Here is a 16,176-nt window from a genome sequence, read left to right on the forward strand (position 1 = left end):
CTGTACTGGCCATCTTCTCCTGCCCTCAGACACCGAAGCTCTTGGTTCTTGGGCCTTTGGACCGCAAGACATACTCCACTGGCTCTTGTTTCTCAGGCCTTCAAATTTGGACTGAATTATACCACTGGCTTTCCTGGTTCTCCAGCTTGTAGACAGCAGATTGTGGCAATTCTCGTCCTCCACAATCATGTGAGTTAACTCCTATAATAAATCTCCTCTTACATATCTGTGTCTATATATCTGGTTTTCCAGAGAAACAGAAGCAATACATATATATAAATAATATAATAATAATAGATATATAAATAGATATATTATTGGTTCTGTTTCTCTGAAAAACCCTGACTCATACAAAGATTATTCACTTAAATTTCAGCAAAGGACCAGTGTTTTCCAAAATAAGTTTCACAGAACACTCGGTCTACACAAAACAACAACAACCGAAGAGGATTCAAAACCATGTGGGAAACCCTCAGTTAGACAAGTTTATTGTATGACTTCTCAGAGATTTTAATATGCCTAAATATATTATGAATCTCGGGGGGTGGGTATAGCAGTTTTATATAGCATTTTTCAAACTCATTTTGTTACAGATCTCTTTTTTCCCCACAGAGCATCTTGAGGAAATGTTCCTCAGAACAGCCTTGGCAAACGCTGACTTATACAAAAGAGAAGCAGCAGGACTGTTGGAGGAGGTTAAATCCAAGTTGATGCTTTTCAGGAAAGATGCAAAAATGTGGTAACTTGCAAAAGAAGGAACAGACATTACGGGATTTTTTTTAGATATTTAAGAAAAAGAAAAAATGCTAATAATATAAAGTGAGGGTTGGGGGAATTCTGTGTGCATATCTATTTCCTGAGCTCTACCTTTAAGCAGTTAGTACAGTTGGCTAAACCAGGCAGTCTTTTTCCCCCAGTTTTATTGAGCTATAATTGACATATAACATTGTGTAAGTTTAAAGCATATAATGTGATGATTTGATATATATTGTGAAATAATTACCACAATAAGGTAATACATCTATCATCTCACATAGTTACCATTTATTTTTTGTGGTGAGAACACTTAAGATCTACTTTCTTAGCAACTTTCAAGTATGCAATACAGTACTGCTAACTATAGTCACCACATTGTACATTAGATCCCCAGAACTTATTCCTCTTAAAACTGGAGGTTTGTACCCTCTGACCAACATCTCCCATTTCCCACAACCCCCAGTCCCTGACAACCACTAACCTATTCTCTTTCTGTGAGTTTGGCTTTTTTAGATTTCACATATAAATGAGATCATACAGTCTTTGTCTTTCTCTGTCTGACTTACTTCACTGAATACAGTGCCCTCGAGGTTCATCCATGTTGTTGCAAATGACAGGATTTCCTCTTTTTTATGGCTGAATAATATTCCATTGTGTATATATACCACATCTTCTTTATCCATTCATCCACTGACCAACACTTAGGCTGTGTTCATGTCTTGGCTACTGTGAATAATGCTGCAATGAACATGGGAGTGCAAATATCTCTTCGAGATAGTGATTTCATTTCCTTCAGATATATGCCCAGAAGTGTGATTGCTACATTGTATAGCAGATCAATTTTTTTTTCATTTATTTAATTTTTGGCTGCATTGGGTCTTCGCTGCTGCATGTGGGTTTTCTCTAGTTGCTTAGAGCGGGGGCTACTCTTTGTTGCGGTGTGCAGGCTTCTCACTGCAGTGGCTTCTCTTGTTGCGGAGCACGGGCTCTAGGCGCACAGGCTTCAGTAGTTGTGGCACACGGGCTTCAGTAGTTGTGGCTCACGGGCTCTAGAGTGCAGGCTCAGTAGTTGTGGTGCATGGGTTCAGTTGCTCCGCAGCATGTGGGATCTTCCCGGACCAGGGATCGAACCCATGTCCCTTGCAGTGGCAGGCAGATTCTTAACCACTGCACCACCAGGGAAGCCCACAGATCAATTTTTAATTTTTTGAGGAACCTCCATATTGTTTTCCATGGTGGCTGTACCAATTTACATTCCTACCAATAGCGCACAAGGGTTCCCTTTTCTCCACGGCCTCACAAGCACTTGTTATCTCTTGTGTGCTTTTATTTGTTTGTCTGTTTTTGTTTGTTTGTTTGATAATAGCCATTCTAACAGGTGTGAGGTGATACCTCATTGTGATTTTGATTTGAATTTCCCTGATGATTAGTGATGTTGATCCCCTTTCCATGCACCTGTTGGCCATTTGGGTATCTTCTTTGCAAAAATGTTTATTCAGGTCCTTTGCCCATTTTTAATCATTTTTTTCTACTGAGTTCTAAGCATTCCTTATGTGTTTTGGATATTAACCCTTCATAAGATTTATGGTTTGCCAGTATTTTCTCCCTTTCATAGGTTGCCTTTTCATTTTGTTGATGATTTCCTTTGCTGTGAAGGAGCTTTTCAGTTTGATGAAGTCCCACTTGTTTCTTTTTTTCCCCTGTTTTCTTCCAGGAGTTTTATGGTTTCAGGTCTTAACATTTAGGTCTTTAATCCATTTTGAGTTAATTTTTGTGAGTGGTGTAAGATAGGAGTCCAATGTCATTCTTTCACATGTGGATGTCCAGTTATCCTAACACCATTTGATGAAAGACTATCTTTTCCCCATTAAGTATTCTTGGTTCCTCTGTAAATAGTAGTTGACCATATACATGTGGGTTTATTTCTGGGATCTCAATTCTGTTCCACTGGTCTATATGTCTATACCATACTGTTCTGATTACCATAGTTTTGTCATATACAGTTGACCCCTGAACAACATGGGGGTTAGGGGAGCAAACTCCTCCTTCCCCATGCAGTCGAAAATCCACGTATAACTTTTCCATATTCACAATTCCACATCCAGGATTCAACCAACCACAGATAGTGTAGTACAAGAGCAGTTAATGACAAAAATCCAGGTAAGTGGACCCTTGTAGTTCAAACCCATGTTGTTCAAGGGCCAACTGTAGTTTGAAATCAGAGAGTGTGATGTCTCCAAACTTTGCTCTTCTTTTACAAGATTGCTTTGGCTATTTAGGGTCTTTTGTGGTTCCATACAAATTTTAGGATTGTTTTTTCTATTTCTGTGGAAAATGCCATTGGAATTTTGATAGGATTGAACTGAATCTATAGATGGTTTTGGAGAGTATGGACATTTTAACAATATTAATTCTCTCAATCCACGAGTACGGGATATCTTTCCATTTATCTGTGTCTCTTCTTCAATCTCTTTCATCAATGTCTTATGGTTTTCAGTGTACAGATCTTTCACCTTCTTGGTTAAATTTATTCCTAATATTTTATTGCTTTGACACTATTGTAAATGAGATTGTTTTATTTCCTTTTCAGATAGTTTGTTATTGTATAGAAATGAAACTGACTTTTGTATATTGATTTTGTATCCTGCAATTTATCAAATTTGTTTTTAAGTTCTAACAGTTTTTTGGTGGAGTTTTTTAGGGTTTTTTATATATAGGATCATGTTATCTGCAAACAGAGATGATTTTACTTCTTCTTTCTAATTTGGATGCCTTTTATTTCTTTTTCTTGCCTAACTGCTCTGGCTAGAACTTCCAGTACTATGTTCAAAAAGAAGGGTGAAAGTGGGCACCCTTTTCTTTTTCCTGACCTCAGAGAAAAAGCTTTCAAACTTTCACCATTATGATGTTAGCTGTGGGTTTGTCATACAGGGCTTTTAACATGTTGAGGTATGATCCTTCTATACCCAATTTGTTGGGAGTCTTTTATTATGAAAGGATGTTGAATTTTGTCAAACAGCTTTTCTGCATCTATTGAAAGGATCTTATGATTTTTATCCTTCATTCTATGAATGTGGTGTATCACATTTATTGATTTCATTATCTTGAACCACCCTTGCATCCCAGAGATAAATCTCACTTGATCATGGTATATGACCCTTTTATCAGATCATATTTTACCAGATCATACATATACTGTTTGCTAGAATTTTGTTGAGAATTTTTGCATCAATATTTATCAGGGATATTGGCCTACAGTTTTCTTAGCTGGCTTTGGTATCAGGGTAATGCTGGTAATGAGTTTGGGAGTATTCTCTCCTCCTCAAGTTTTGGGAAGAGTATGAGAAGGACTAGTGTTAATTATTCTTTGAAAGTTTGGTAGAATTCACCAGTGAAACCATCTGGTCATGCTTTTCTTTGTTGAGAGATTTTTGATTACCAATTCAATCTCCTTAACCATTACTGGTTTGTTCAGATTTTCTACTTCTTGATTCAGCCTTCATAGTTTATATGCTTCAAGGAATTTATCCATTTCTTCTAGGTTATCCAATTTGTTGGTATATAATTCTTCATAGTGGCCTCTTGTAATGATTTGTATTTCTGTGATAACAGTTGTAACGTCTCCTCTTTCATTTATAACTGTGAGTCCTCTCTCTTTTTATCTTGGTTAGCTTAGCTAAAGATTTGTCAATTTTGTTTATCTTTTCAAAGAAACGGCTCTTAGTTTCATTGATTTTTTTCCTATTGTCTTTCTAGTCTCTATTTCATTTTATCTAATCTTTATTATTTCTTTCCTTCTGCTAAATTTGAGCTTAGATTGAACTTCTTTTTCTAATTCCTTGAGGTGTAAAGTTAGGTTGTTTATTTGGAGACCTGAAGTCTTAAATCAGACAAAGGACACAAGCCATACTCAAGGGAACTAAATGAGGAACTTCAACAGTGTCTAGGGAACACAACACAAACTCTTTAGTGACAAAAGAGAATTAGGATTGAACGTTAGCACTGCCCACTGCCTAAAACAACTATGGATGGAGCTTCTAGGAATTCTGGCAGGAAGCCTAATAAAAATTGATCAGTAGGGCTTCCCTGGTGGCGCAGTGGTTAAGAATCCGCCTGCCAATGCAGGGGACATGGGTTCAAGCCCTGGTCCGGGAAGATCCCACATGTCACAGAGCAACAAAGCCCGTGCACCACAACTACTGAGCCTGCGCTCTAGAGCCCGTGCTCCGCAACAAGAGAAGCCACCGCAAGGAGAAGCCCGTGCACCACAACGAAGAGCAGCCCCCGCTTGCCGCAACTAGAGAAAGCCCATGCACAGCAATGAAGGCCCAACGCAGCCAAAAATAAAATAAATAAATTTTAAAAATTTTGATCAGTAGGGCATAAGACAAATCTAATTTAACTTGGTTTTTAATGCCAAAGACTAGGCCTTGCAGAAAGGAGAAATGAGTAAATGAATATAGAATTTTTGTTTACAAGTAGTTTAAGCCCCTACCCAAAAAACACATCTTCAGCTATATGTGCTTTTGCTCATGCCATTTTCTCTGGCTGGAAGACTTCCCCCTAACCTTACCACTTTTCATCTCTCTAACTCTTACTTGTTCTTCAGAATTTAGCTCAAGCATCTTCCCCTTTAGGAAGTGTTCTCCAAAGTTGCGGTTTGACATGCTTGCTTTCAAGACACCCTTTAAGAAACTAACAATTATTGTATACCTACCACCTGGCAGGCACCTGATGCAGTTTTCCTTCATAACACCTATTTGTACTGTAGAAAGACCATTTTCATTGACTTATCATCATTTTTTACCTTGCACCCTCACCCACGCATCCCAGAGCCTAGCCAGTATGTCTGGGCATCTTTGGTGGCTAACTCAAAGCTCCTATGAAGTACGAGGCGCTAGAGATTAAAATGATTCAGAAGTTGCCCCTGCCCTCAGGGAACACGTGAACTACAAAGAGGGTATAAACAGTTACAACTCACAATAGGATGAAATATGCGGTAAATAATGGCATGGGCACAACAGAAACATGAAAAGATGCTCAATATCACTAATTTTTAGAGAAATGCAAATCAAAACTATAATGAGGCATCACCTCACACCAGTCAGAATGGCCATCATCAAAAAATCTACAAATAATAAATGCTGGAGAGGGTGTGGAGAAAAGGGAACCCTCCTACACTGTTGGTGGGAATGTAACTTGGTACAGCCACTATGGAGAACAGTATGAAATTTCCTTAAAAAAATAGAAATAGAGCTACCATATGATCCAGCAATCCCACTCCTGGGCATATATCTGGAAAAGATGAAAACTCTAGTTCAAAAAGATACATGCACCCCAATGTTCACAGCAGCACTATTTACAATAGCCAAGATATGGAAGCAACCTAAATGTCCATTGACAGATGAAGGGGTAAAGAAGATATGGTATATATATACAATATATATATATATATATATATATATATATATATATATATATGATATAGATATAGATAGATATATATACACCATCATTTTTTACATATATATATATATATATATATATAAATGGAATACTACTCAACCATAAAAAATAATGAAATAATGCCATTTGCAGCAACATGGATGGACCTAGAGATTATCATACTAAGTGAAGTAAGTCAGACAGAGAAAGCTAAATATCACATGATACCACTTATATGTGGAATCTAAACTAATGATCCACATGAACTTATTTACAAACGAGAAATAGACTCACAGACATAGAAAACAAACTTATGTTTACCAAAGAGCAAAGGGTGGGGGAGAGACAAATTAGGAGTTTGGGATTAACAGATACACACTACTATATATAAAACAGATAAACAAGATTTACTGTATAGCACATGGAACTATATTCAATATCTTGTAATAATCTATAATGGAAAAGAATCTGAAAAAGAATATATATATATAACTGAATCACTTTGCTGTACACCTGAAACTATCACAACATGGTAAACCAACTGTATTTCAATAAAAAAGATAACAAATAATGCCATGAGCGAAGGAAGCTTCTGAGCTCTCTGATAAAGGAGAGATTGTATGCACAGCCTTCGTACAGAAAAACACGTTCAGTGCCCTGAACCTGTCTCTCAACAAAGCTCAGCAAACATGCACATTGACCTTACAAATAGTCTGCGCACCCCTCACTGTTTAGCTCAGTGAGGATGAGTGCTTCTGCATTTCATTTCTTTCTTTATAGAGTTAAACTGCATTTTAGAAGCTAGGTATTCTTCCATTCATGTGGTTGTCTTGACAAAGACAAAAGTTCAGACCAAAGCATGAGAGAGGGAGGCCCAAAGAAAATGCCTGGCACCCACAATCTTTAATCTGCAATTGTGTGTAGGTGTTGCAATCATTCTATTACTGGCCTTCATGCAGCTGGTTCAGTTGGAAATCAAGTTTATGAACAGAACTGCTGTAACCATAATGGATTTTTGTCCCCAGTGATTAAGCACTGAAACAATAGGTGTTAAATAAATACAAAGGAAAGAGAGAGATTTGAGGAAGCCATTCTGTCTCTATCAGAGTTTGAAAGGGAAAGCCAACTGACGAGTGTGGGTGAGGAAGAGTCAGACTTCACTGGTTGGTGGTGTTCTGACCTTTGTTCTCAGTCCCTGATGACGCTCACCCAGCAAGTTCCTTCCAAAAGGGCATGAGCAAAATAGGAAAAGTACCTCCGCAGTTCATTCATAACCTTGAACGCCTTCCCCATGTGGGCAGGGTTGACAGTGATCGTCCTCTGGTTCTTTTCGTCATCCCCAGCCTGTACTGGGGGCTGGGAGCTCAGCTTGATGCTGTGAACAGGAAGGGAGTGGGAAGGGAAAGAGAGGATCACATGTTGGTAAACTCGTTCATCCAACTGCCACAAACCCATGCATTTGCCCACCCACCAGGGGCATCTCTGTCAGCCTGTTCTCTTCACCACAGACCCAGCAGGGAAGGAAATCACTGGGTCAGGAATTTCTTCAGGATCTTCCAGTGCAAAATGCACCCCTCAGAAAATGCACCCCTCAGATCCGAGCTCAGCTTCTTCCATCAAGAACAGGTGTAACTTTGTGGGAGGTCCTTATCCTCCATCTCTCCATCCCTAAAAGGGTAGGGGGTGAGGGGAGATTAAGCACTATACCACTCACTTCACAGGGATGTTGGTTCATTCAACAAACATTTAAAGGAGTTTACTATGTGCCAAGCACTGTATTTAAATTCCAGAGAAACACAACAATAAGGAAATCACAGACCTTGCTTTCACAAAAGCTTAGAGTTCAGTGACAGAGAAAGCCAAGTAAACATTTCTCAGAAGCACAAAGGATAGGCAACTATCCCAGTGCTGGCAGGTTGAGGAAAAACTTGCTAGAAGCTGAGGAAAAACAGAAGTCTTAAGGAAGAGCAGAAATTAGCCAGGTAAAAAGGAAGATGGGAAACAGCAGAGGAAACAATATGAACAAAGACCCAGAGAAAAGGAGTCAAGTACGTTCAAAGCACTGGAAGTTCAGTAAAACTAAAGGAGAGTATCAAGAGAAAAGGCTAGAAGACTGAGCAGTCTTTTAAGTGTCATAAACAAAGCTAAGGAGTTTGGATTTCATTCTAAAACAATGAGAAGCCATCAGAGTTTTAAGCAAAGAAGTGGAGCAGGAAGTAGGTGAACACATTTGTGCTTTAGAAGGACCACATTGGCTACAGCATGGAGAACAGCAGCACAAGAGTGAAAGCTTTGGCAAAACCATAATCCCATAGAACGACAAGGGATTGTAATGGTTATAAAAAGACTACCTATGTGGGCTAAATGAGCAGGTTGTGACTAGCAAGAGCCGCCCATAATCTCAAAGCCCTCTATACCAAAGACAAAACACTCAGATTCCTATGGGATGCCAGCTAGATGCCCAATCACTCCTGAGCAACAAGTCTCAACTCGATGGTGGGGTGGGAAAGAAGAACCCAAAAAATGAGTAAGGAAAGGACCTTCTCCCCAAACTGATAAAACTATTCAGCTCCAAGTCAAGTCCAGGACATTGGAGTTATGTCTGTTTGGACCAGGTTAAGCTCTGCTTTGATAGTAGAAAAACAGAACCTTCTCCACTTGTGTAGATTTGGGGACCCACAGTTCACTCCAACTCTAAGACACTGAGAGTAGCTTCCTTTGCCTTCCCCTAGTGGGCCTCTGTTTATGCTACCACCTAGCCTTGCAAATTGGCTCAACATAGGCGTTGCTATGGTTAAGAAGAAGTTCTGGGGACCTGAGAGTCTCTCTCGATTTCACACTGGGATTGGTAACCATTGGAACATTCCAATATAACCAGCATGCCAGACCCACAGCTTGTCTGACCAGGATAGATGCCTCTCCTGGCTTCCTTCCCACTTTCAGTTCAGCATGAAAATGTAAGCTACAGACCTCTGAACTTGGGGACTGCCTGCATTCTGGGTGCAAAGAAGTTAGCTGAGCACAGTATGATAAATATCAAGACAGATGATTAGAATCATGTGTTTAAAAAGGTGAAGAAAATCTCAAAACATAGAATGTTATCAAGGAAGGGGAGAACCCAGTAAAGATAAAAAACTTCATATTAAAAATTCCACAAGTATAATTTCTTTTGTAGTTAGTGTCCTTCCCTACTCCATGCCAGACGGATATAAATTTCTATTTTATACTAAAAGTTTAACATTTTTGCTTTTGATATTTAAGCCCTTATTTTATCTGATGTTGATTTTTATGTCACTATATTAAATACGGATCTAATTTTTTCTTGTAAGTTCCATTTATTGAATACTTCTTCTTTTTCCCACTCACCTGTTATGCCACCTTTAGTCATATATCACAGAATGTTGAACATAAAGTGTGCTAATGAATATTCTTGTCATCTTCCTGCTTTTAAAAAAGATGTTTGTAGTGTTTCGTCACTGTGTGTTAATTTTAGGATTTCTGCAGATGGCCTTTATCAAATTAAGAAAACTCCCTTGTGTTTTATTTTTTAATCATAAAGTTAAACTGAATTTTATCAAATGTTTTTGTGAATCTAATGAGATGATCATACAGATTTTTCCCCTTAATCTTTTAATGTGGTATATGACATATATTTTCTAATACTACACTATACTTGCATTCCTGGAGTAAATTTAGAAACTGTAAAACACTGCACAAATATTCATTATAAATGTTGTCTTCAAACTGTAGAGACACTTAAAAGACAGGAAGAGAAAATATAATCTGGTACTGATCAGGAACAACTGAAGGTTTCTGACAGAGAACTAGTAAGATTAGCGCTCATAAAAGCCCAGGGGACAGAAATTATTAGTTCTATTTTACATACATGGAAGAGATGTAGACCAAATAGAGCCATTTTGGAAGCACTGACAAGAGCCTCCACTGTGACTAGTAACTGGGAAGCTTGCTCTCCCTTGTTGTGTTGGACTTTGCACTTTCCAGACTTCCAGAATGGTCCAGTGAGTTAAGTTTTGCCTCCTCTGTGAAGCCCTTTGAATACTTCAGTCCTAAGTGATCTCTGCCTTCCCTAAACCACTGTAGTATTTCTGGCCTGTAACTCAGTTGGCACATAGAATACTGACCTGTGTTTGAGTACCTTTTCACAGCACATATTTAGCCACCCAGCCCCCTCATGCTAGATTCGACATTCCTGGTGAGCAAGGACTGTGCGTCCAAGGACTCTCATACAGCCTAACCTTCCCAGCATAGGGCCATGGCCACAGCAGGTCTTCATTACATCGTTCTCATCAATGAACTCTAATCTGAAGACCTCTCACTGTCCCCACAGTGGTAGACAGCACAGCAGAAAGGGATGGTCTGCCCCAACCACTGCCCCCAACCCAACAATTTAAAAAAATGAAAGTAGAGCTGGTCTTCAGAGTTAAACTACAAATCAATACACACAGACTATTAATTATAAAAGTTATACATAAAAATACATAAACTCTAAACATCAGGCCCTCTTCATGGCACGCCACCTCCCACAGCCTTTTCTCCCACCCTCCCCTCTCCTCTAAAGTCCAGAGCCATGTATCCAGTGTCTGAATTGACTCCCCTACTTAGATTATTCACAGTAACTTATACTCAACTCATGCTCCCCACCCTCCCTCAAGCCTACTCTTCTATCTATATTCTCGATCCCAGAGGTATAACCAACTACCCACTCGCCTATCCAAGGCAGAAACTGGGATATCATCCTTGATATCTTCTTCCCTCCCTCTCTCTCTCTCACTTCGCATATAACCACAAGTCCCATCGGTCCTAGGTCCTTTAATATCTCTCCACCCCATTCCCTTCTCACGATCACTGCTACCACGACTTCAGTCCAGGCCATCATGATCTCTCACCTGGGTTACTACGGTAACTTCCTCACAGACTCCAGAATGATCTTTACAGAATGTCATTGTGCGCATGGCATGTTCTGTGTGAAACCTCTCACTGGTTCCTCACTGCATCCAGAATAAGTGTCAGAGACCCAGCCTGGCCCTGCATAATCTCATCATTGTCCTGAAGACTTCTTGTTACTGAGGTACTAAAATACTCACAATTGCCTTAATAAACCAGGCTCTTTTGCCCTATCCCCACCCACTGTCCCCTATGTCTAGCTCATTCCCACCAGCGCTTCAGACTTCTTGCTGAAGGTCTTCTCTATCATCCTCCACTACCCTGGACTAACTTGCCCTCTTCTGTGTTCCCACAGTACTCTGTGCTTCCCTCTGTATTATATTGTAGTTACCTCTTACTTCTCTGTGTCCTCTTACTCCTCTTACTTCTTCTCTCCCCCGCAGAGTGTGTGCTGGTAAATGTGTAACAGCTGGTTACAAAGAAGGGAGCCCTGATTTGTAACATTTGCCAATTTCCTTGGTGTAGATAGCTCCACCATGGCAGATTTCAAGCCACCAATGGGATCTCACTGAACACATGGAGCTGGGAAGAGATGTGCATTATACCACCACATAGTACTTCCACTACACAAGTATAATGGACATAATCTAAAGGGCATAGATATTAGCAAAATAATTAGAAAGTGATGAGTCTTTACTACACTTGTTTTTAATGTAATTTATTAGTAAGTTACATAATTTAATTTTTAATAAGGGCTGTATTTAATAACTGACTCACAAAATTCTTAAAAATTTAACAAGCAGCTCCGGCAAGTGGGTGAATGCTGGCTCTTGCACACCACTGCCCACCCTAGATTTTGAGCTCCATGAGAACCAGGATGGTATCTTATTTCCCTCTATAGTCTTAGCCTCTGGCACATGGCATGTGCTCAATAAATGATTACTGAGTAACTGAATGGATGGATAAGTAAATGAGGTATACCCGTCAATTATTCCATCTTTCCTCACATCCCCTCATTAAAATAATTATAGCTTTATCCCTCTCAACTTCCCCCACCCTCCTCCCCATAGGAGGTGCTGGGGGGAGGGGAGGGGCATTCTTAGCCAGTCTAGTCCTCTGCATTGGTGATACAGTATCAGGAGGATGTGGAGGCGGGCGGAGAAGAGAAAGCCAGACTCAACTAGAGTAGAAGGAAGAAAGCAAGAAGGGTTGCTGCTTACTGTGTCAGTTCTTAGGCTCTTTGCATCACTAAGGAAAATCCAGGCAAAAAATGGAAAGGAAAGGACAGTCGAAGGCATGTCAGCAAAGCAGGAGACATAAAAACCTCTGAGCATCCAGTTGTGCAGAAGTGTTTGGGGGATGTGCCAAACGAGGAGCTCCAGAGCATCCAGGGTGTGAGAGAATGGGGAGGAGAGGAAATGGGAGTCTAAGAAACGCTGCTGAGGGTTAAGGACTGCATCCCCACTACAAGTCTTCAAGAGATGCAAATAAAGTTCAGGCAGCATGGGCCACACACACAGAGCCCAAGCACATTATGGTCAGGCTATAGATGAGACAGAATAAGGAGAGTCAAAGTCACCTGAAGAGGGCAACACAACTCTGAGTCGGAGTTAAGACTATGCCGAATGCATTAAAATCCCTCAACAAAAGTGTCCTTTAGAAAGGGAAATCGAAAAAAAAGAATCGGACTGAGAAAGCCCTTGGTCCAGCTCATCCAACACTATCTATGAAAGATATGATTTAATCATCGGACAATCATTTGGTTCAGCCTCAGGTCAGATCCCTGTTGTGGAACTTGAAACCTATAAACACTCAAATGCCCTAACTCAGTCCCCAGCTCGCAGTGGAGCCTCTTGATCAAGTTGGCCTCCCCCACGGTTCTCCTTCAGGAAGCAAGAAAGTGGTAGCAGGCCCTCAGGAACATCGTGCCAGTAATACTTTTCATCGCAAATTAATAAAGTGACACTCTGACTGCTGTACCTCAGTCATGATGAGTTCATCAGCATGACTCCACTTCTCCAAGTCTGGGCAGCAAAGGAAACTGACAAGAGAGGATTTCGGAACCTACCAGGCTCTGGGCAAACTGCAGATCTAGCATATTTCTCAATCCTAAACTTCAAGGACAAAATGACCAAATTTAGATTTCTGCATCTGGATGAAGGAAGGACCTGGCACTTGAAGATACCCAGGCTGCAGGATTCAGGGTGTGATGGTACAGTCCTGTCATCAAAAAACACCCCCTACACACAGGCTGCTATAGAGCTCCATATTCTCCTACACTTTCACAGTGCCACCTCAGTTCACAGCATCAGCTGATTCCCTGCAACAGGACACATGGACACAGGGAAGATACGTATCAGTAAGCTACAGCTCCTGGGTAACAGTAACAGTTAACATTTACTGAAAGCTTACTTTACCTCTACTATCTCATTTTATCTTCAGAACAACCCTATGAGGTATTATCTCCCAAGGCACTGAGATAAAACTTGTCCAAAAGTCCCACATAACTAATAAGTAGAGAACTGACACTCAACCCCAGGTCTGACTCCAGGGCCTATGCTCTTAATAGCAATGTCCACTGACGTGGGATAATGTCCACTGCCCATCGGCCAGTGGGAGCTCAATCCTTATGATCCACTCTCTGAGGTTCTTCATGGTATGGCCAAACCAGGCTAAATGAAACAGACTGAATCCCCTAGGACCTGTGACATAGCACTGTTTCACTCCACTGATTGTGGGGAACTGCATTATGTACGGGAGTTGATATTATTAATTATACAGAACTTAGAATTTCCACACAAGCCTGTCATGATTCATCAAAGCTGGCCAGCAGCTGCTGCCATTCTTATAATGTGCTCCTTCATAAACAAGCTCAAGAACAGGTATGCTACTAATCACATTCCTAAGAGCCCAATTCACCGATAGGTTCCTTCAAAACCAAGGGGAAAATCGCTTAAGCGGGCTGCATAAAAAATGTAAAACATAAGAGAAACACTTGAGTTCGGACAGATAGAATGAGACAAGGAGAGAGAAAGGCTAAAAGAAAACACAGCCTCATTATGTGGCATTTTGGAAGCTAAGCTTCTATTTGGTTTGACTAGGAGAGCTGAGCTCTTCCATGTGTGTGGTTTTGATAGAGGCTACAATAGACTTTCACAAGTTAAAAAGAAAAGTCCAGGAAAGTTGGGCCGAGAGTCTGAAAATCCTTTTAAATTATAAAAAGTTACAGATTTCTAACTTGACAACCATTGAACTTATTTGATAGGGAAAAAAATACCTAAGAACAAAACATGTTCAAGTTATTTTTTACATAGTGCATTAATGCTTTTTTAAGTCTAACCTAGTTTTAGGGTTTATCCAGAATTTGAAAAAAATTAGGTCATTCTACAATGGCAAATTTCATCAAATAAAACACTTGCTTTAGAAAACTTACCCAAAAATGTTCTTGTCTGGATGTGTCTTAACAATCTAAAATGTAGCAAGAAGCAGAAGCCTAAAATCCCAAATCTGGGCGTGGGGAAATCAAGAGGTTTCTTTCAACTGACTTTGTTTTCTTGCAGTTGAAAACCTTGCTTCACCAAAAGGTATTTCCAAAATGGAAACTTTGGTTTCATTTATCATGGTTGAAATGCACATATGCTTCAGGCAGCAGTGATGCCCAAAAATTTCTACAGAAGTTTCCACCCATGCCTTCTAGGGGTGGGAGAGGGCTGAGAGGAAAAGAGAAAGGCTAGGACACTGAACATTTGCTCTTCCCTAGGTCTTGCCAGTGTCACACCTGGCATTGCAAAACTCAGCATTTGGAGAGCATTGGCTGTGTATGTCATGTTCTTTCAAAAAATATGCTCTATCTGTTCCTGATCAAGGATGGAAAGATAAGTTCCTGCAGTTCCAGGAGCAGGCTCTCCTCCATAAGGACGAGCCGTTCTCCCTCTGAGGACTGCTCACACAAGTTCACGGCACACTGCTGGGCGCGCAGTGCCCCTCACAATCAGGGGCATCCCGATGCTTCTGATGAAGAAAACCACCACAATTTTACGAAAAATGGACAACCAACTTCCCCTTTTTGTGATGCTTCTTCCAAAAGTTGTGGTTCTCTGCAATTCTTGTGGATATGCCAGAGACTTTGCCTGTAAATTTTTGTAACTGTGGTAAAATATATGTAACTTGAAATTTACCATTTTAACTATTTTTAAGAGTGTAATTCAGAGGCTTTAAGTACATTTATGTTCCTGTGCAACCATGCATTTCCAGAACTTTTTCATTTCCCCAAATTGAAACTCCATGCCCATTAAGCAATAACTCCCCATTTTTCTCTCTCCCCAGCCCCTGGCAACCACCATTCTACTTTCTGCCTTTATGAATTTGACCATTCTAGGTACCTCATATAAGTTGGGAATTTATTGTAATCCAACCACAAGGCTGATTTCCAGAACTTAAATTAAGTCCCAGTAGCCAGAGCTACTGTCATTTTCAATGTCTATCTGCTCTATACACACACACACACAATTTATCACTGTAGTGGCTGAGAGCTGGAGACCCTTTTCCTATGCAAAACAGAAGACAAAGTCATCTACCTCTGACTGATCAAGGCACAATGATTCTTCACAGAGGGAGATGGGAAACTTGGCATCAGAAGGTTCTGTAGAGAGCTGGAGCGCTTAGGGGATACTGCAAAGGTGAGTGTAAATTCAGTTTCTTCTTAAGATTTTGGCCTGAACAAAGGAGTATCCAGTTCATGGTTCCAAACCACTAAAGCATCCAGATGCCTCAGGGTGTCTATAAAAAGGAGGACTAAGGTAGGTGTTGGTGAATCCTACAAGATGAAGTGCCACACCCTGTGTGGTATCTTACTGTGAGGAGACAAGTTTAGGTGGATGGGAGATGATGACCTGATAAGATCTCTCTAATTTTCTCATGGGAACAGTCCCACAAAATCTTCTTTGGATTATAAATATAGGAAGGCCCTAAAGTTAGCCCTGGGTACTATCCAAGCACAAACCATGGAGTACAACAGGGCAATAGATGAACACCAACAATAACAGCAACTACCATTTACTGAGTACTCAC

General features: G+C 40.3%; 1 protein-coding gene across 3 annotated transcripts in view; it reads right to left on the bottom strand.

Annotated features, from left to right (window-relative positions):
- The window catches only part of KLHL3 (kelch like family member 3), a 116,782-nt gene that overhangs the window by 97,306 nt on the left and 3,300 nt on the right, over positions 1 to 16,176 (bottom strand). For 2 of the 3 annotated variants that reach the window (XM_059917156.1, XM_059917155.1), the window contains exon 2: positions 7,457 to 7,576. In XM_059917156.1, the coding sequence (XP_059773139.1) occupies positions 7,457 to 7,576 (120 nt within the window). Of the gene's footprint in view, positions 1 to 7,381; positions 7,424 to 7,456; positions 7,577 to 16,176 lie in introns of those variants that run through there. The other variant, XM_059917157.1, reaches the window with a different exon arrangement.

Source organism: Balaenoptera ricei, chromosome 3 (genome assembly GCF_028023285.1).
Source record: "Balaenoptera ricei isolate mBalRic1 chromosome 3, mBalRic1.hap2, whole genome shotgun sequence".
In the NCBI taxonomy this organism is placed as follows: Eukaryota; Metazoa; Chordata; class Mammalia; order Artiodactyla; family Balaenopteridae; genus Balaenoptera; species Balaenoptera ricei.